The 19,558-nt window shown below is 61.1% G+C and overlaps 1 protein-coding gene across 1 annotated transcript in view; it reads left to right on the top strand.

The window, feature by feature from the left end:
• Nucleotides 1-19,558, top strand: part of ADGRA1 (adhesion G protein-coupled receptor A1) — a 34,886-nt gene continuing 15,328 nt past the window's right edge. The window contains exons 1-5 of the mRNA XM_057531327.1: nt 1-522; nt 1,214-1,406; nt 8,877-9,004; nt 10,426-10,549; nt 14,853-14,998. Coding sequence (XP_057387310.1) covers nt 1,404-1,406; nt 8,877-9,004; nt 10,426-10,549; nt 14,853-14,998 — 401 coding nt within the window. The 5' untranslated portion in view covers nt 1-522; nt 1,214-1,403. The remainder of the gene's footprint in view (nt 523-1,213; nt 1,407-8,876; nt 9,005-10,425; nt 10,550-14,852; nt 14,999-19,558) is intronic.

Below are 19,558 nucleotides of genomic sequence, written 5' to 3'. Positions count from 1 at the left end.
CGCCTTCTTCAGGGAGATGTTTTGTTGTGCGGTGTCCGATTCTGTTGGAACGGAAGGCGAAACCGCCGGTTGTCTCTTTAAATCGGCTCTGCGGTGTGATGGGGCCGGCGGGCTGGCTGGGAAGAACCATTCCCACCCTGCCGCAGGGAGCTGGCCGCCGCCATCAGCGCCTCCCCCATCCCCATGGTTACGGCTCCTGCTTCCCGACCGTCCCTGGTCCCTGGCTGTCGCCCGCCCGAGGGAGCAGGTGCCGGCCGCCGGCCGCCAGCACTCCTCACCGGAGTCCGGGAGGCCGCCTGCTGAGAACGGCGGTGACTGCCTGCCCCTCCGGCTCTGACACCCTCCCCGGCGCAGAGCCCTGGCCGTCGCCGGGCTGCAGCTTTGCAATCTGTTGATAACTCCACTCACGGGCTCCAGCGCTGCCCCTGGGGTGGAAAACTGCTCCCAGACCCGGGAACTCACCGCCTCTCGCCAACAGGAAGCGCAAGACCGCTGCCACTCCTGCTGTTTTTGCCAAAATAGGTGAGAAGTTGGGCTGCGTTTCTCCGGGGTCCGCGCGGCAGGGGGGCCCCCGGGCGAGGAGGCAGCAGGACGCGGGGGGAGGCGAGGTCGGAGCCCGGTGGCCGCAGCGTACACTGCCCCGGCCGCTTCCTGGGCATCCGTGCCAACCAGGAGTGAGCAGCTCCTGCCCTTCCAAATGCAGATTCTCAACAACTTTGGGTTACACAGACGGCACAGAGCCACCAGATAAACTGGTCTGTGTGGGAGACGCCAGCCCATGAGGTCTGGCCACGTTCGGGCAGCGGAAGCGTCGCCCTCCCAGGTCTGGCTGTCCGTTGGGGGTTACTGGGGTCTCTTGACTTAAACTGACAGACATGCTGTACGTGTCTTCTGCAGCCTGAGGTTGGGCTGAGTGTCTCGCGCTGGGATGGCGAGCGGAGGTTGGTTTTTAAATATGGAGAAGGAAGTGCTCCCCAGGGGCACCGTCCCTCTAAGGCTCTGAGGCCCCAGGTGGTCCCCAGAGCCTCTGCCTGACTCAGATACCCCAAGCCAGTCACTCCGACAGGCTGGCTGGGTCGAGGGGAGAGGAGATGGGGGCAAACTTTGGAAGGAGCTGCTGCCGGCGGCACCCGGGGGGCTGCCCTGTGGGTGGGTGCTAGATGCAGGTGGCAGGGAGAACCCCCACCCGCCCTGACCTGCCCTGTCTTCGCAGATGGGGGCGGCCTCTTCACCCTCACCCGCCCCATCACGGTCGCCCAGGGCTCGACCCCGTGGCCGCTGCCTGGGACCTTGACCTTCTGGACGGCTATGGAGGCCGGCGGGGAGAACGGTGCGACGTAATCGGCTGTGCCGTTGGCACCGCCTCCATCCCCTGCTCGCACTTCAGTAACTTCACTGTGCTCATGGTGAGTGCCCGCGGGGGCCGGGTGGGGGGGGCAGGCCGAGGCTGCCACCGCCACTCGCGGATCCCCAGGCAGGGAGAGCGAGCTGCCCTGTGGTCAGCCGGGGGCGGTGGGCGCATGCTGGCCCTGCGGCCAGGGGCCCTGGGGGCGGGGCCGGGGCGGGAGGGGGGCCGCGGGCTGCCTGCTCCGTTTCTCGTCAGCGGCTGCTCGGCGCAGCTCATACTAATTAGTGGCAGACGTGCTGCAGCGTTGAATCACTGAATCAATGGAAGACACAGTGTCCCACCACCACCCAGGCTCGACCCGTGACCTGTGAAAACCTCTCTGACCCCGGGCCGGGGCCGTCCCTCTCCTGGCCCCAGGCCCCGCACACAGCCCTCCCGCTGCGGCCCTGCCGGCCCCCTTCCCGTCAGAAAGTTGGCTGAATGGCAGGGGATGCGGGTGGGCTTCAGAGGCACGTTCGGCAAGCACAGAGGACGCCTCTCTCCCCAGAAAAGGGGGTGCGGCCGGCTGCGTGGGGCTCGGCCTGCAGGCTCGGGGCGCTTCCCTGTGGATGCCGCTGTCTTGGATTCCGGAAAGGGTGGTGCTGAGTAAATAACGCGTTGTGCGTGCTCGTGAGGGGCAGCGGCCGAGCGCACGCAGGGAACGCCGATGGCCGAGGACAGCGCGGCCACAGTGGCCGAGGCTCGGACACCGACAGTGGGTCGTCAGTGCAGACCCGACTCTTCACAAGCAGGGGTGTGTCTGAGTCACTTGCTCATTTTCTTCCTGTTGGATTAGAAATGTCCAAACAAGAGAGATGCTTTTTGCCAAAGGTCGGCATCATCTCGCAGAGCTGCCGCGCCACCTGCCTCTCAGGCGTCTGAGGGCGTGTGTTCCAGGCGCAGCCCAGCCCGCACCCCAGCTCTGAGCCCCTCACCTGTTGCCTGCAGGCACCACCCCGCAACAAGCCAGGGCCTCCGGGTTGGCCGTGTTTGAAGCTTTGCATCCTCAAATTTAGATCCTCATTTGCAAAATGGGTCCTGTCATTGGCAGATGAAGGGTGAACGGGGGAGGGGGGCAGCACCGCCCCCGGGGGCCCCACCACACGTGATCCAGGTGCCCCAGCGTCAGGCCCCGTCTTCACCTCCGTCTCTGACCCTCCAGCCCTTCTGTGCAAATCTGCAGGGCTGCCCAGGCCGCCAAGCACCCTCCTTCCTCCAAGTCCATCCACACCCTCCCCCCGGCTCCCAGCCCCCTCCACGCCGGCCAGTCTGGGACTCTGGGAACCAGCTGGATTACCCTTGCCTGGAGAGCTTGGAATCTCAGCAGTTTGTTGGGTTTTTATCGCTAACAAATAACATTCACACTGGAGAGAGCTTCTGAGAGGAATAGAGATGCCAACCTCACGTGTGGTGCTGCAGCTCTGCTGCCAGCACTTTCCTGCCTGTGTCTGGGAGCCTGTGGGTGAGACGCCTGCGGCCCCTGGGGGCCGCGGGGAGGAAAGCCAGCGGGGGCAGCTCTGGCCCCATGCCCCAGGCTGCCACGCTCCGGCCACCTGCTCGGGCCTGGCCCTGGAAGTCAGCTGCCCTGACCAGCTCCTGAGTGTAACGGCACCGAGGTGTCCTGGAGGCCACGACCCCGGTTTGAACCGGGCTGAACCCTGAGCGTCTTCGGGCAGGCTTTCTGGCACCTGTGCCTCCTTCTGAGCGAGTTGCCTGTGTGCCCTCAGCACCAACAGGGTGGTGAACACCCAGGCGTTCCGCTGGGGGCTGAGGGGCTGGGGGCCTGCACCCTGCAGCCTGGTCTCCAGCAGGTAACGCCCAGGCCCCAACACCGGCCCAGCGCTGACCCTCATCAGAGTGTAAAACAGGATCTGACTGCACTGCTGCTTCTGCAATGATGCCGTGGATACTCAAGTTCAAGCAGGTCCCAAAATGCGTGTGACTTCGCCCCTCGCGCTCCCCTGTGATCCTCACCGTTAGCGCAGAGGACAGCGCTCTCCAAGGGAACAAAGAGACACGTCTGGAACTGGAGTAAAAACCGTCCAAGCCTGGGCACTCTTTCCTTCCTGAGTGTGGCATCCGGCGGTCCCACGGGCAGTGCTGGCACCGCCGCTGCTCTCCGGCCATACCCGTCGCAGGGGGTTAGCTGGGCGGCAGGAATGGTGTACGTGGCCTCCCCACGCGGCTTCCCCGCAGCCCCTGTGGCCTCAAGTGGGGCCCAGAGGCGGAGCCCACCCGCTCACCGATGCGGTGGCCTGAGTGCCACGGAGACCCGCTCGGCGACGGCGCACCAGTGTGGCCCGGGCCCAGGAGGCGGCCGCGGTGGCAGCCCCGCTGGCTTTGAGTCGGGGTGACCTTCGCCAGGACCTGCAGGGCCCGGAGCCGGGACAGGGTGAGAGGCCAGGCCGCCCCAAGGGCAGACACCACGCAGGACGCCCCGGTCCACACAGAAGCACCCGCGTTCCCACAAGAAGGGTGGAAGTAAAACCCCAGCGAGACCAGGGTGGATGCCGGGCGGGGCCCGGGAAGCCGGTGCCGAGGATCAGCAGGGGGCTGGGGGCCCGCAGGGCATCCGTGGGCTCCCTCTGAGCCAGTGGAACCCGGGCCAAGCCTGTGGGGGGGCTCCCACTCCGACCCGCCCGCTGCCCGCCTGCGAAGCTCCAGCCTCAGCGCTTCCGTGAGTTCCTCCAGTTTGCTGCTTTCTATTCAGTCCAACATTTAGATTTCTAACAACTTATAAAACCTGCCTTCATCTCACAGAGTTTGTCGCCCACCTCAGGCCTCCCCTTACTGTTGACGGTTTTAAGCAAGTAACCCCAGTCCTGAAGGAAAGCCCGTCGTATTTCTCAATGTCTTTTCTCCAAAGTTCTCCATAATTAGACCAGCCCACCCACCCTCAAAGGAAGATGGCTACAAACCACACAAACGTCCAATCGGGGCAGCCTGTGCTCCGAATGAAGCGATGGCTCATCTGCATCTGCCTCTCCCCCGAGACTCCCTCAGGGAAGGCTGACAGGTCAGCAGGATGGCCACCAAAAAGCAGACGAGGGGCCGCGGGCTCCACAGAGTTCAGTCTTGGTTGGGACAAGCCCGGGTGGAAGGACCTGCCCTCCTCCAGACACCCGAAGGCCCAGTCTGGATGCCTGGCCACGCGGGAGGGACGCCCATAGACGGTCTGCACCGCGGCCCAGAGAGGCCAAGTTGCCGCTTTTGATCAGACAAGCGACACCTGACCTGACCTCTTCCCTCCTTTCTTCTTGTCTTTCTTAACATCCCGATTTGTTTGATTGCAGAACATACCACAAAAGACACATCCAACTAAAATCATAATGAGGTGTAAAGGAAAAGGGGAAATTCAAACCAAGCAGCACGGGGACTGCCGCCCTGGGACCGTTGCAGGCTCCACGGGGAAGCAGGAGCCCGGGGTCCCCGCAGGAGACACACCTTGGCTGTAGCTTCTCCCGCAGCCCCGCCGGTCATCCTGCAGGCACAGACGTGAGCGGGAATGGCGGGCTTCAGCCCCACAGCCGGGCAGCACCATGGCTCCCGGCACCTGGTGTGTGGCCTCGTCCGCTGGGCGTTGCCTTCGCCTCCCCTCTTCCTCTGTGGGTTCTCTGGACCTCTCTCCAGCCTCTCTGCCCTGAGGTCAACGCTCCATCCACTGTCGCTGGTCCCCAGAGCACCGCTGGTTCCACAGCCTCTGAGGGACTTGTTCATCCGATGCTGTCTGACCACATACTGGACCATCATAAGGGTTTTGCCTGTGGAACACTTGCAGAGTAGCTTCTTCCAAGAGGAACTTGTACATGTGTGAACTTTAAAATATAAAATACATCGCCATTTTGCATTACTTACTTTGAATTTTAAATGTCACCTCTAAAAATGTAGAAAGCACTGTTGATAACTCTGATTTGGAGAAAGGGAAAAAAATAGGAGGCCAAGTGGAATTAAATCTGTTTCTCCTAAATCATATATTGTGGATGCAGCTGCTGCGGGGTTGGAGACGCCCCTCACCACCGTGAGAAGCCTCAAAACTGGGCCCTCGGACGAGAAGGAAGGGGTACAAAGGCAGGGTGACCTCCGGACTGGTCCAATGACAGGCTGGGCGTCATCCTCAGGAAACGCCTCTGTATCTTGAACGGATGCTCTGAGATGCTTTCCTGCTGCAGGAAAACCAGTTCTGGCTCTTACTAGGCTTAACGTACAGGGGTTTTGCGTGTGTGAATAGAAACTGGCAGATAAGATGCTTTTGGAGGTAAGCTCTCCACCGAAGGTCCGGGCGCTGCGTGGGCTCCCCCATCGTGGGCCAGATGCACCCGTGGCCCTCGGACCCAGGGCGTCAGGCCGTTGCTGTGGACGCTGCATCAGGAAGCAAGGGCTTGCTTTGTTCACCCCCCTCCTCCGCCATCCCTCCCCCAACCCCCGAAAGAGTCAGGGGTCTGACCTCAGTCTTTAGGGGAAGCAGTGCAGGTGACAGCACCCGGAAAAGGTGGGGAAGGGGCTTGTAAGCCCCCCAGAGGGGGTGGACCCACCCCGGGTCCCTCAGCTCCAGGAGAGACACCAGGACATGGGTCCCGATTGAGTCAGTGAGAGAACCGGACGGGCCAGACCCGGAGCGGCTCTCGCGTGTGGACATGAAACCAGTAACAGAGGCCCGGGTGCACCTTTGTGAAGAGTCAGGGGGTCTCAGCCCCGGCTGATGTCACAGGAGGAACACACCATCGTCTCCCATGAAAAGGACGACACGCACAGGCCCAGGGACACCACCAGTGCCCAGTCAGACCTGAATCCAACACTCCCGGCTGATGACTCTCGGAGATATCAGGGCTTGACCAGGAAAACCTGCCTTTCCTCGACGTTTGCAGTGAGTTGCATCTGGCAGGAGGCTGGTGCCCGCGGAGCCTGACAAATGCAGAAACACCCTGGGACTATTGGGCCTCGTGAGCCCCCTTCCCGCCGTCGCCTGACGGCAAATGCTCCAGAATTCGGGATGCGTGAGGGCCCCTGGCAGGCAGGACGCTAGTGGGAGCTGAACGCCCCCGGGAAGTAAGAACGGCAAGCTGCTCTCTCTTTCTTGTGAAACATCTATTCTCCACCAGGAGACCATCCTGCCCCTCGTCACAGAGGCCCATCCTTGCCCAGACGGAGGCTCCTGGTTGCAGGACAGAGGGCCCAGCAGCCTTCGTGCTCCCCTGGGGGTGGTGTGAGCCGGGATTTGACCACAGACCCTCCACTGTGCCGAGGCTTCCCGGGCATCTGGAGTGGGCGGGACCTCCAGGTCTCCCCTGGGGACGTGCAGCCTCCGCGTCCCAGTCACCTTGAGGCTGGCGTCTCTTGGCTGCCTTTCCTCCTGAGCTCGTGACTCCACGGATTTGGGCTGTGAGCGCAGCGTGCATCCTGCTGACACCCTGGGTGTCCGGACGGGAGCCGTTGGGGTTCTGTGCACGTCTACACCTGCGCTTCAGGCTTCCCGGCCCGTGGACGGTCAGGCCTGCAGCACGAGGGCAGCCGCGGCGCCCTTCCCCGACCGCCTGCTTAATCTGGGCAGGGCGCTATTTCTGGCTTCACTGGACAGCGGGGCCCCTGGGCAGCCAGACGCTGAGGCCCCTCGGCGTCCAGGTCACTCGGTGCCTCTTCCCGGTGACCAAATTCAATCAGCTGTTGCCATGACAACAGCGACCTCCTCACCAAAGTGCCTGCGTCGGAGCAAAGTCGGGGTGCGGAGGCCCCAGCTGGGGCCCAGGGTGGCTCCTCTGAGCGTGTCCCCTCGCTGGCTGGGCCTCTAGGAAGGTCCACGAGGAGAGAAGCCACCTGAGCCCGGACGCACTGGCTTCCTGACTCCCACCGTGACAGGCCAAGGCCTTCTCGGGGTGCCTCTCTGCTCCCCACGACTCCATCCTGGAGGAGCCGCTGTCCTCGCAGCCCAGGGAGGCACCAGTTGGAGCTGCTCTGGGCCTGGGGCGGGGGCGTCAGCCGTGGACGCCCCTGCGGTCTGCAGGAATGGGGCCAGCATGACGGCAGACCCCTAGCTCTGACCACCAGCCCCGTGGTCACAGCCGGTGCAGCTCAGATGGTCCCACAGGGGATGCCAGGCAGCCCTCCACAGGCCCAGCTCAGCCTGTGGGCACTGGCCCCCAGCCTGCTCCCCAGAGCCCAGTGTGTCCCCCAGGGCCGTGGGAGCAGAGCAGGGCATTCAGGCTGGGGCATCGAGCAAAGGCTCCACCCTCTGACCCGGGCAGTGGGAACCAGAGCGCCGCTCAGCTTGTCCCCTGGGGCGGCCGTGACAAAGTCCCACAGAGCAGGCGGCTTAAACCAGAGTCCAGGAGGCTGGACGTCCAAGGTCCAGGCACCTGCAGGTTGGCTTCTCCCGAGGCCTCTCCTTGCGGTGTAGACGGCCCCTCCCGCCGTGTGCCGGTGCTGTCCTCTCCTCTGCCGGCCCCTTCTTACAGGGACTCTGGTCCCTTTGGTCAGGGCCACCCGAGGACCCTACCCAACCTGAGCCACGTCCCTAAAAGCCATCCCCTCCGGATGGTGGGGACAACTCAGTCCACAGCGGGCTTCTCGTGTGACTCGACGACTTGTAGCACACGAAGCGTCCAGAGCAGGGCTCGGTGCGGGCAGAGGGTCACAGGTCAGAGGTGGGTGCCACAGGCTCGCGCCCCTGCCTCCCAGCCTCGTGCGCCCCGCGCCCCTCCGGGTCCTCACTGGCCCTGGGGGTGCCCCTGGCGGGTGTGCCCGGCCTCGCCCTGGGAATGCAGCTCCGACGCAGGGCACTTCCGGGGCTGCGTCGGGGGTTGGCCTCTGAACCCCAGCGCCTGACGCAGGGGGCCTCGCTTACCTGATGAATAAAAAGACAGAACCTCCCTCAGCTCTGAATGTCCAGCCCGGGGCATTCTGCCCTCAGTCTTACATCCTCCAGGGAAAATGGATGTCCTTTGAACCCTGACCTTCAGCCCTTTACCTGGGCTGTGACAAACAGTGAAGGTGGTGCACCCGGGGTTCTCAAGCCTGCTCACACCTGCTGCTTTTCCCCCACTGACCTGAGTCACCTCCGGGCAGACTTACTGAAATGACACAAATTCTCCTGGGAGAGCACTAAAAGCAGCATTGCAGTGGGTGTGAGGCCCGGAGTGGACTCGGGGGTAACCTGACACAAGCCTCACGGGGGCAAGTTGTGCCACCGTACAGGGCATTTGACAGAAGCAGGAGCCGGGTGTTCAGGGGGCTGCCCTTGGGGAGCTGGCCGTCAGAGCCCCCAGAGGCGCCCGCAGCTGAGCGGACTGGTGGGGGGCCCACGAGGCCACACGCCACCCGCCCTGGGTGCTCCCCTGATTGGGGGCCCCCCCCGCCCCAGGCCGACCATTTCTGCTGAGACCTGTGAACCTCCACGCGATCCAGGAAATGCCTCCAGCCCGTTGCCGGGCGGAGGCTGGACCTGGGGACAGCCCGGCCACCTTGGTCACACGGGTGTGCTCCATGTCCTTTCCAGGATTTGAGGACTGTCCTGTCCCTGCCCCAGTCCCCAGGGGAGTTCCTGCACCCCGTGGTGTATGCCTGCACGGCCGTCATGCTGCTGTGTCTGCTGGCCTCCGCCATCACCTACGTCGTCCACCAGAGGTAAGGCCCGCTCTGCCCCTCACCTTCAAGGGCAAGCCCTCTCCTGCCCTCACGTAGCAAGGAGTCCCTGGAAGGTACTTCACAGGCAGCCGGCCAGCTTGAGCCTGCCCAGCGCCCAGATGGCTCTGGCGGCCGAGGGTGGCCGAGTGCTGGGGGACAGCCTCGCCTTCCATCCCGGGCCTCCCCGTGCTCATCACATCAGGTGGCAGGCGCTCTTTCTCCAGTGGCGCCGTGTCTGCTCAGGGGCCCCGACAGCCCGTGGCCTGAGGAAGTTAGAGCAGCTGCGGAAGCTTCGAGCAGCCTTGCCCTCTGCTTTTCATCGACAGGGGAGTCACAGAGCTGGTTTCCTGGCCACGTCTGCCTGGAGGGGGTGGGGCATCACCTGAAGACGCGCTGGGTAATGTGAGGAGGGGTCCCGGCCGCCATCACGGTCAAGTCCACAATCAAAGTCATGGGCAAAGCCTAGGCCACGGTCATAACCATGGTCATGGGAAGAAGCTTGGGTATGCCATGGCCATGGTCATAGGTAGAGGCTTGGGCGTGTCCAAGGCCAGGGTCAGGGGAAGAGGCTTGGGCGTGTCCAAGGCCAGGGTCAGGGGAAGAGGCTTGGGCGTGTCCAAGGCCAGGGTCAGGGGAAGAGGCTTGGGCATGTCCAAGGCCATGGTCACAGGTAGAGGCTTGGGCATGTCCAAGGCCATGGTCACAGGTAGAGGCTTGGGCATGTCCAAGGCCATGGTCACAGGTAGAGGCTTGGGCATGTCCAAGGCCATGGTCACAGGTAGAGGCTTGGGCATGTCCAAGGCCATGGTCATAGGTAGAGCCCTGGGTGTGTTCAAGGCCACAGAGAAGCTGTGGTCATAATCACAGCTGCAGGCATCGGCTAAGAAATTTCACTTTGTCCATCGCCAGGGCTGGGGCCTGGTCATAGGTATGTTCACAGCCACAGGCAGCGTCCTATCCAGGTACAGGCCCAGCTACAGGGGATCATGTCAGAGACAGTCAATCACGGCCTCCTCCTAAGGTACAGCCTCTGCTCAGAGAGGGAAGAACTCTGTCTGGGGAACCAGGAGGAGGGACTGGGTTTCCTCCCCATCCTCCCTCTGTGACATTGGACAAATCATAGAGTCCCAGGGCCTCAAGGTCCTCATCTGTCCAATGACCAGAGACCTTCCAGTCACGGCATTCCAGGGCGATTTTCCAACAAACCACCCAAGGCCACATGCTAAGGTGGATTCAGCGTGTCCATCCATCTTTCCCCGACCTGGTCTCTCTGGTGTGCTTTTCCCTGCCCGTCTCCGTCCCACTCCGAGGTCTTCAGCCCATTCCCCGCGTGGACAGGACCTGGCATTTGGAGAAAAGGGTTCACTTCTACGCTCTGCCCTGAGAGGCCAGTTCCTGACCTGAAATCTCCGTTCCTGCAGCGCCATCCGGATCAGCCGGAAAGGCCGGCACGCGCTCCTGAACTTCTGCTTCCACGCGGCCCTGACCTTCTCCGTGTTCGCTGGCGGCATCAACCGCACCAAGTACCCGATCCTGTGCCAGGCGGTGAGTGCTGTTGGGTCTTCATTTTGCTACAAAATCTGAAGTGTTTGTCGACTCTCCTACCAAAGGGGAAGTTCGTGATAACCGTCTTGGGTACGAAACCACATTCGAGTGCTTGTTCAGGCTTCTCGTGAAGGGGACAGTTAAGCATCCCGTGCGTCTACACCTCTCCCGCATGAGTCTGATCGATTTGCTCAGCATTTGATCATGTCATTTAGTTTCTTTTCCAATCGGACCAGTTTTCTCCAAGGCCTATGGTGACATGTTAATGAGACATTCATAGTCCAGGGCTCATCGCAGAAACAGGGACGCGACCTGCCTCTCCTGCAGAGACAGGTGGGGTAGGAGCACAGGGGCGGGACCCCCTGCTCCCTCGGCCCAGGTAAGAGTCCATGGATGTAGGTGCCGCAGCTCCTCGTCAGGGAGAGAGTGCCGTCACTGGCGGGTCGCCAGGGATTCGGGGCCATGGAAGAGACATGAGGGCCCCACCCTCCAAGCGGGACTCGGCGGTCTTGTGCTGGGGAGGTCTGGCCCCCTCAGGTGAAAGGGGAGCATCGAGAAGAAGGCACAGAGGGGTCTTCTTCCCACCCCACAGCCCCGCCTGACCTTCCTTAAAAGGGGGGAAATAGACTTCCCCGGCGGTCCAGTGGTTAAGGCTCCGCGCTTCCACTGCAGGGGGCACAGGTTCGATCCCTGGTCGGGGAACTAAGATCCCACATGCCGCGCAGTGCGGCCAAAAGAAGGTGAGGGTGGGTAGTACGACCTACCCTCCGGTCCTGACAGAGCCCAGAAGAGGCCCTTCTGTCAACTATGAGTCAAGGACAGAAGGCCCAGGTGCCTTTACAACTGGACATCGAGGCCCCTCGTGCTCTCCCCCTCCAGTCTCTCACCAGCCCGCCTACTCCTGGCCTCAGCTCAGCCCAGTGGACAGTCCCCTCCAGGCGGGCAGACCCCTCCAGCACCCAGGCAGGGGCCAGGTGGGGCTTCCCCATGGACCGCAGGGCATCTCACCAAGGACTCATTTGGTGTGTGTCCATCTGCTTGGACCACGTGGAGGGAGCATCTCTGCCAGCACCCACCGGGACGTCACATGCACCCCTCGCAGCCTTGGTTGTGTGAATTTAACAACAGTTTATTGACAGCCGCCGTGAGGGCTGCTGCAGCCCAATTACCTGACCTCCACGCCCCTTGTCCACACAAAAAATGACTTGTCCTCCTGCACAGACGGCAGCAGCTGGGCGACTCCTGGGTATCAGGGGCAAGAGGCTGCTCCCACAGGGGTAGCTTGGGGAGGAATCAGGCTGTGAGCTCCTCCCCCGCTGCCTCCCCCCTGCAAACAAGGTGCCAGACCCATGAGACAGGACCCGGGGGCCCTGTGGCCCAGTCTCCCCAGGCGCCTCTACACAGAAGAGAGGTCGCTTTTCTGCAAATCCATGTTAGGGCCAACCATCCCACTAGGAAGCCGATTCTGCCACCTGTTCCTGGACCCCAGCAGAAAAGTCACCAGCACATCCCTGAAAACCACGCAGAGGGGCAGACACGCTTCCGGAAGCCTCTCGATAGCGTGGAAACACCCCCTGGGAGAGCCCCGGGAAATCCAATTTACCGTCCGCCTGTGAACACCTGCTGAGACGTGGAGCCGTCTGGAAGCAGTGAAATGGATTGTTATCTTTAATCCACACTTTGCCACCAGCGCTCCACATACCGGGACCCTGCAGTGGCAGCCAGCTCCAGGCACCCCCAGCCCCTCAGGTCATCATGGCCCTTACAGGCCTGGGAGCCCCGCCTCCCCCAACCGGGAACTGACCCCAAGACTGCCAGCCCAGACAGAGGCTCCGGGGGCCAGGCGTCCTTGTGGCAGCCGAGGCCTGGCCGGTGCAGCCGGTTGGACCCCGAAGTGTGTGGTGAATGGGGGCGGACAGGCCTGGAGGGTCTGGAGAGGCAGGATCTGCAGAGGTCCTGTTGGTGTGAGACACGCTCGGTCCCCTTGTAGTGACAACCTCATGGCCCTGTCGGGGAGCAGCCTCGGCTCTGGAGTCCGTGCTGGCCTGGCGTCCTGACCACGTTTCCAGAAGGAATCAGGGCCTCGCTCTCTCTCGCAAACCAGCAGCGGGCCAGCTCTGGGGCAGTGAGAACAGGATTCCAGCAGGACGGCCGGCCACACACGGGCTGAACGGCGCCCACCGAGTGCCCAGAGGAGAGATGGGGAGAGAGAGCAGGTGCGGGGCTGGGTGGCCACAGCCGTGGGGCCGCCACTCGCTGGAGGAGAGAGAGCCCAGGGGACACAGCCCAGGACCAGGACGGCTGGAAGGTGTGAAGGTTGACGTCCTGTGTCGAGCCGACCGGTCATGGTGCAAACGTCTTTCTGCGCGTGTCTGTGAGGGTGTTTCAGCGTGAGGTGAACATTCGAGCCGTGGCCTGAGGAGAGCAGACTGTCCTCCCCAACGCCGGCCTCATCCAGTCCCCGCGGGCCTGGACAGAACAGAAGTCTGAGTAAGAGAGACCCCTGTGTGTCCTGGGGCTGGCCTCAGTCTCCCTCCTTTGGATTCGGGCTCAGACCGAAACCGCACCGTCGGCTGTCCCACCAGCTGCAAACTCTGGGTGTCTCAGCCTCCGTGACCACACAAGCCGGTGCATCAATGTAAATGTGGATTTGCTCCAGCCGGCGGCCAGCCTGCCCGCACGGGGACAGTAACGGTTCACCGCCACCCCAGGCCTGGCGCAGACCCCGCAGCCAGCCGTCCTCGTCCAAGTGTCACAGCGAAACGTGTTACAGAGACATGAGGAACGGGAGCGGTCCAGAGCTCAGGATGGCTGGAGAGAACGGACGGTTGTTATGGCGACGAAACCACGGCTGCGCGCCTCACCGAAGGGCTCCTTGACGTCGTGGGCACGGGCGACCGCCGCAGGCCCCGCTAACCCCGGTGTGTCAGCGCCAGCCCTGGGTCCGGGAGCACAGACGGTGGCCGGGATGGTGGAGGGGCTGTCTGTCCGCCAGGGTGACGACCCTGCGACCGCTCCACGTGTCCAGACTGAAGCTGGCGTCTGGCAGACAGTGTCCTGCTCGGTACACCTTCTCATCAGCCACAGACGTGCACAGTCCGGGCGACGCTCGGAGCAGGCGGATGAAGGGCCCAGCCGGCTCCGCCACCTCCCTGTCCCGGCTCTGGGCTCCGGGTCCTCTTCCCGGCCTGGGACCAGCTCCAGAGGCCGAGGGTGGCGTTCCTTCCAAGGACGTGTCTCTGACTGTTTCTACTTACACATGATGAGAGCCACTCTGCTGTCCTTCAGTCGAGGGCCAGGCCCACACGGTCCCCTTTCCTCCTGTTTCTGGTGCAGGGAGTTCTGGCCCCTCAGTTCCTCGTGCCTCCTCCTCTCGGCCAGGCTGGGGTGAGGCTGTGAGCTCAAGGCCCCAGGCACACACGGCCCCATCACGAGGCCCAGGCCAGGCCGAGGGAAAGGCTGGGCTCTCCCACCTGCGGGGAGCCATCTGAAACCGTAAGCACAGCCCGGGGAGTTCCCACCACCCCACAGCGTTCTCACCGATTACTACAGAGCCGTCTCATAAGTAAAAATTGAACCCTGGATTTGATAAATCATTATAATGGTGCGATGTTTTACCTTTATTCACGGAATCTCTGTATTCCTTAAACATTGACATCCTTACAATTACAGCCATATTTTACTTGTCATTGCGAAATGTCAGGTTATTACTTCAAAGGTAACCTCATTTTACAGAATCGGATAGAGATGACGGGGTGTGGAATATGTAATCAGCTAAGGCAGAGCCGCCGCCATGGGCAACTGGGGCTGTTGCCATAGTAATGAGCGACTCCGACTGGCAGGGAGTGAACTTCAGCCTCTGACCCCAAAGCGCTTTATCTCACCCCCGAGCCGCAAACACCGGAATCCAGGGAGACCCCGCTGCGCCATTGCCCCTCCCTTCCTTTGGTGGGCGCCGGTGGGGCTGAGCCATGCCAACCACACGGACGTGTGCACCCGGCCCACACGCGGGAGGATGTGCTTGCCACCAGGACCATGCCCAGGGTGTCGTTCACACACCTCTCTGCAGGACGGCCGTGCTCACCCGTTCAAGGGTCCTGGCAGCCCGCGCGACTCCCTTGGGCTCCAGCCCCTGTGAAGTGTGGCATCTGCCCTGAGGACCCCAGTGCCCCCGCCAGGCCCACTTCCTGTCACTGTTGAGCTGCCCCCTGCGGATGCAAGGGGGAGGGGCTCGGACTTGGGGGAACGTGCGCTGGCGGGGGCAGGGCTGGGGGCGGTCGGCTCACTGGCTCTCTCCCCCCAGGTGGGCATCGTGCTGCACTACTCCACGCTCTCCACCATGCTGTGGATCGGAGTGACTGCCAGGAACATCTACAAGCAGGTGACCAAGAAGGCCCCGCTGTGCCCGGGGGCAGACCAGCCACCGTACCCCAAGCAGCCCTTGCTCAGGTACTGAGTGCGCCTGGCCGCCCCACCACCCGGCTCCAAGAGGTCCCGGCCCTGGACCTCCTTCTGGGGGTCTTGGCCACAAGGGAACTTGGGGCCTGAGGACGATCCGATGGCACAGGTGGCCAGGGGCAGGGTGGGGCCCTGGTGCTGGGCTGACTGTCCTCTGGTGCTGCTGAGTTTCCGCTGGGAGAACCCCAGCACCCACGTTGGGTGGGCATGCGGAGAGATGGCTCTGTGGTGGGTCAATGCCCTGGTCTTGGCTTTGGCTTATTCACGGGCCTCAGTGAGCTAAGAGGGGAACCTGATCTCAGGGTGACCGCGTGGCTTGGGCACGGATTTGGAGGCCCCTGCTCCAGCCAGCTGTCCCTGTTTCTTCCTCGGGCCGGGAGGGTTCGAGGTGGACGTGGTAGGAACAGGATTGGGGCCGAGGGAGCCCCAGACCCCCTTCCAGCATCGGGGCCAGGGAAACGCTGGGGCACCAGCCTGCCAGGGCCACGGCAGGAGTGCATCTCACTTCACGCCAAGGAGCGGTCTCGGCTCCTTTAGACAAGGACATGCCTGCCCCCGTCACTGGGCAGCCATCCATGGCAATCAGTGTTTTGCTGGGCTCTGCCCTTCAATTTTCTGAGCCAAGACTGAACCCAAATCGGCCGTTGGCAAGAGCCAGGCTCAGATCAGCCTACGTGGCCCTGAGCCTGGGCACCAGCTGCCCAAAGCCATCCGGCTGCCACCATCTCCAGGACGTCACCTGAGCTCGGCGAGCATAAGCCTTGGCTGCCCACTGAGCTTCCCCAGGGCGCCCGCTGGTGGTGACGTGCAGCTCGGCCAGAGGCTGCCCTGGACACTGGGGCTGGGGCTGGGGGGGACCCTTGGCGTTTGCGAGCCTTTTGCCTGGGATTCCTGAGACGATCCCAACCAGGTGGTCTCTGGGAAAGGCAGCTGCTGCCGCTGTGAGGTTGTGGCCCATGCGGGGGGCACCAGGGACACCCGGCCCCTCGGACCAATCTCTGTCTGGCTTTGCATTTGGAGGGCCGTGGACCAGCGCTCAGTAAGCCCACAGCCCGGCAGAGCGCCCATTCTGAGGCAGATTAAAAAGCGCCCTGTGTTATTTAAGTGGATAGTGACCCCCCCCCCCAACACCAGCCCGTCCCCATCCCCAGGCTTCCGACACTATTTGATTTTCAGGTGGAGCAGACGCGTTGCCACGTGGCAACCAGGGGCAGTGGCGCTTTCGCAGTGACTTGGGCCAGGGAGGCGGGGTTTCATCATCTCATCTCCTGCCAGGGAGGCCCCAGGTCCCCTGGGTTTAAAAATCACTCTCAAAATGCGTTTGTGGGTCTGAAATTGACGGAAGCGCTGCCTGGTTGCTTGAAGGCTGGGGTGGAGCCGTGGAGCACGTTCTGCTTTCCTCTGACAGCTGCAAAGTGCACGCGACCCGGCGGGCGCCCAGCGCCGCAACCTGGGGCTTGGGGTGGGGACCGCCCCAGCCGCGCTGTCACAGCCGCAGGTCACTCTGGGAAACTGGCCGCTCCTCCTGGTGCTGCCCGGAGGCCACTGCCACCCTCCCCTGCCCCGGCGTCCACTTCCTTTAGTACAAAGGGCCTTGACGCTGGGGCGTCCACGTAGCGCTGTGACCCCAGTAGCTCCCTCGGTTACCGGCCTGCCCATCGCCACCCCGTCCGGGCACGCACACCCCCCACAGGTGCAGACGTCGGGGGTGGGGGGGGTCCGCTTCCGGCTCCACCACGGGCCTGCTCCCCCCATCACCACCACAGTCTGCTCTCTCAGGCCCGGCCTGGCCGGGGGCTGGCGGCGAATGTGATGGGCCTGGGCCTTCTCCAGAGAGACCAGAGGCTGGTCGTGGGGACCCCAAAGGCTGAGGGGAACCATCAGGGACCAGAGACTTTCGTCCCAGGCCCCCGGGGCTCACGTCGTGCCCTCCGCACTCCAGGCCCTGCAGCCTCCGCCCTCAGCCTCCTCACCCCGGAAGCATACTCATCAGTGGGGATCTTCCCACCGGCCCCGCAACAGGCGTCCTTTTACTGCATCCTTGACCCCACTCCCAAGACTGGAAAGTCGCCTGGGCTTTACCAACAGCAACAGGAAGTTAGCTCCTGGGACTTCCTGGGAGGGAAGCGCCCCAAAAGGCCACGTGCTGCCAGGGCGTCGTGCGAAAGCTGTCAGAACAGAGTGCACCAGGTCCTGCTGGACCCTCGGGGAGGGCTGGGCGGCACGGGCAGTGGCCAGAGGCCCTGTGTCCTCCCAGCCCAGCTCTGCAGTTTTCCACTGAGAAATAAAAAGAAAACAGTTGTGAAATCCCACACAAATATTAAAGTAGTTTTCTCCATTTCTGCAAAAATGGCCATTGGACTTTAGATAGAGATTGCATTGAATACGGAGAGCATGTTAAGATGTGTTACCATTTTAACATTATTAACAGTATCCAATCTGTAAACGCAGGATATCTTTCCATTCTTCTTTAATTCCTCCCGGGAATGTTTTACAGTTTTCAGTGCACATATCTTGTGCTCCGTGGTTAAATTTTTTCCTAAGTATTTTTTATGCTATTGTAAATGGGATTGTTTCCTTAGCTTTATATTCAGACTGTTCATTACGTATGTGTAGAAATACAACTGATTCCTTGTGTTGATCTTGTGTCCTGCAACTTGGCTGAAATTGCTTACTAGCTCCAGCAACTTTCTGTGGATCCTTTGGGATCTTATATACATCATGTCATCTGCATGTAGGGAGTATTACTTCTTTGTTTCCAATTTGAATGCTTTTCTTTCTTTTCTTGCCTAATCACTCTGGCTAGGACTTCCAGGACTGTGTTAGTCCTTTCTCTTTTTCTCTTAGTCTAGCTAATAGTTAGCCAATTTTGTCAATCTTTTTGAAGAACCAACTTTGATTTCATCAATTTTCTCTATTTTTTAATTTTTCTTTTTTGAAATAGGCGACATTTACTGAGCACATACTCTATCACGCTCTACGCTAAAGGGCAGGCATGTGTTTTATGATTATTCACAGTTTGTTTAGAACAGAAAATGTGTCTGGCATAAAGTAAGTTTAATAATACCTCATAGTTTACAAAGTACTTTCACACACATTAGAGGGAACATGACTATTTCTATTTTACAAAATAAGGAAACGGAGGCATAAAGAGATTCGAGGGTTGTCCCAGTTCACACATCAGCAGCTAATTAGTGACCGCCTCTGTTGTATCTCTGCTCTAGTGTCTATTACTCCCTTCCTTCTGCTGATTTGAATTGTTTGCTCTCCTTTGTTCCAGTTCCTTACAGTATAAAGTCAGATATCTGATTTGAGATCTTTCTGTTTTGACTCTAGAACTTATGGCTATGAATTTCCTTCTGGGCAATGCTTTCGCTGATCCCAGAGGTTGTGGTGTGTTGTGGGGTTTATTCATTCATCTCAAGGTCTTTTCTGATTGTCCTTGTGATTTTCTCTTCTACCCACTGGCTATTTATGAATGTGTTGTTTATTTTCCACAGATCATTCAGTTTTCAGGGGGTGGGGTGACTCTCTCTAGAATTGTGCTGAAAGTCTTAGAGACAGCTGAGTGAGGGAATTCCAGATTGACTGAAGGGCCACGTGGCTGAAGGGAGAGATCTTGACTCCAATGATGGGAAACATACTATTTCATTCCTTCCGGTGTTTGGAAAGCTCTGAGGTCAGGGTCAGGAGCTGGGGAGGGCCTGGGGTGGAGGCAGGTTACTTTGCAGGTTCTGCTGTGGGGCTGCACGGCCAGGTTAGCTGTCTGCTTTCTCTATGTGAGGAATGGAATGGGCGTGGAGTGTGGGCTCTAGGGGAGCACCTCGATTCAGGCCCCGGGCCAGGGCCAAGGGTCACCGAGCAGAGTCAAGGCCTTTACGGGTCTCTCATGGCTGTGAGTTGAGTGTGAATTGGGTCCCTGGCCCGTCAGTCCTGCCTCAGGGCTTCCTGCTGGGGTATCACCACCTGGAACAAAAGGGTGAACATTTCGACAAGGAGGTGCTACCCCCTCCGCTTTGGGGGTGGGAGTCTGGGCATGGGACAGACTCAGAGCCTCAGCTGGGCCCAGGGTGTCGGCACCAGGACCTTCTGGTTTTCTTGGTGGGGGGTGGGGTAGGCCTTGGGGAACCAGCACATGGACAGCGCAGGAAGCATTGTGAAGGGCTAGGGAGAGAGCAGAGGTGGGAAAGAACAGCAGGAGGCGAGGGAGGACCATGCCCCACAGGAGAGCTGCCCAGTGAGGGGGCAGGACTGGACCATGGACCCGGCCAGGAGCCCAGTCCAGCTCCCAAGGGCCCACCCAGCCCAGCCTCCACTACCAGGCCCCCCGATCCAGGACACAGCGCCACCCACCCATGACAGGGTCCCCTCACACCAAGATGCCTGGAGGGACTCGAGGCAGAGCTCCCCACTCCAGCCACCAATGCCCAGTGTCCATGCAGCCCTGGTCCAGCCTTCGGGCCCCAAGGTGCCAATGCTGTCTCTCAGAGGCCCCAACACAACTAATAGTGTGTCCACGAGGGCCACAAAACCACACCCACACTCCTGTGT

This window comes from Balaenoptera acutorostrata, chromosome 16 (assembly GCF_949987535.1).
Source record: "Balaenoptera acutorostrata chromosome 16, mBalAcu1.1, whole genome shotgun sequence".
Lineage (NCBI taxonomy): Eukaryota > Metazoa > Chordata > Mammalia > Artiodactyla > Balaenopteridae > Balaenoptera > Balaenoptera acutorostrata.
Note: the sequence above shows the minus strand (reverse complement) of the source record. Positions and strands in the feature narration are given on the sequence as shown.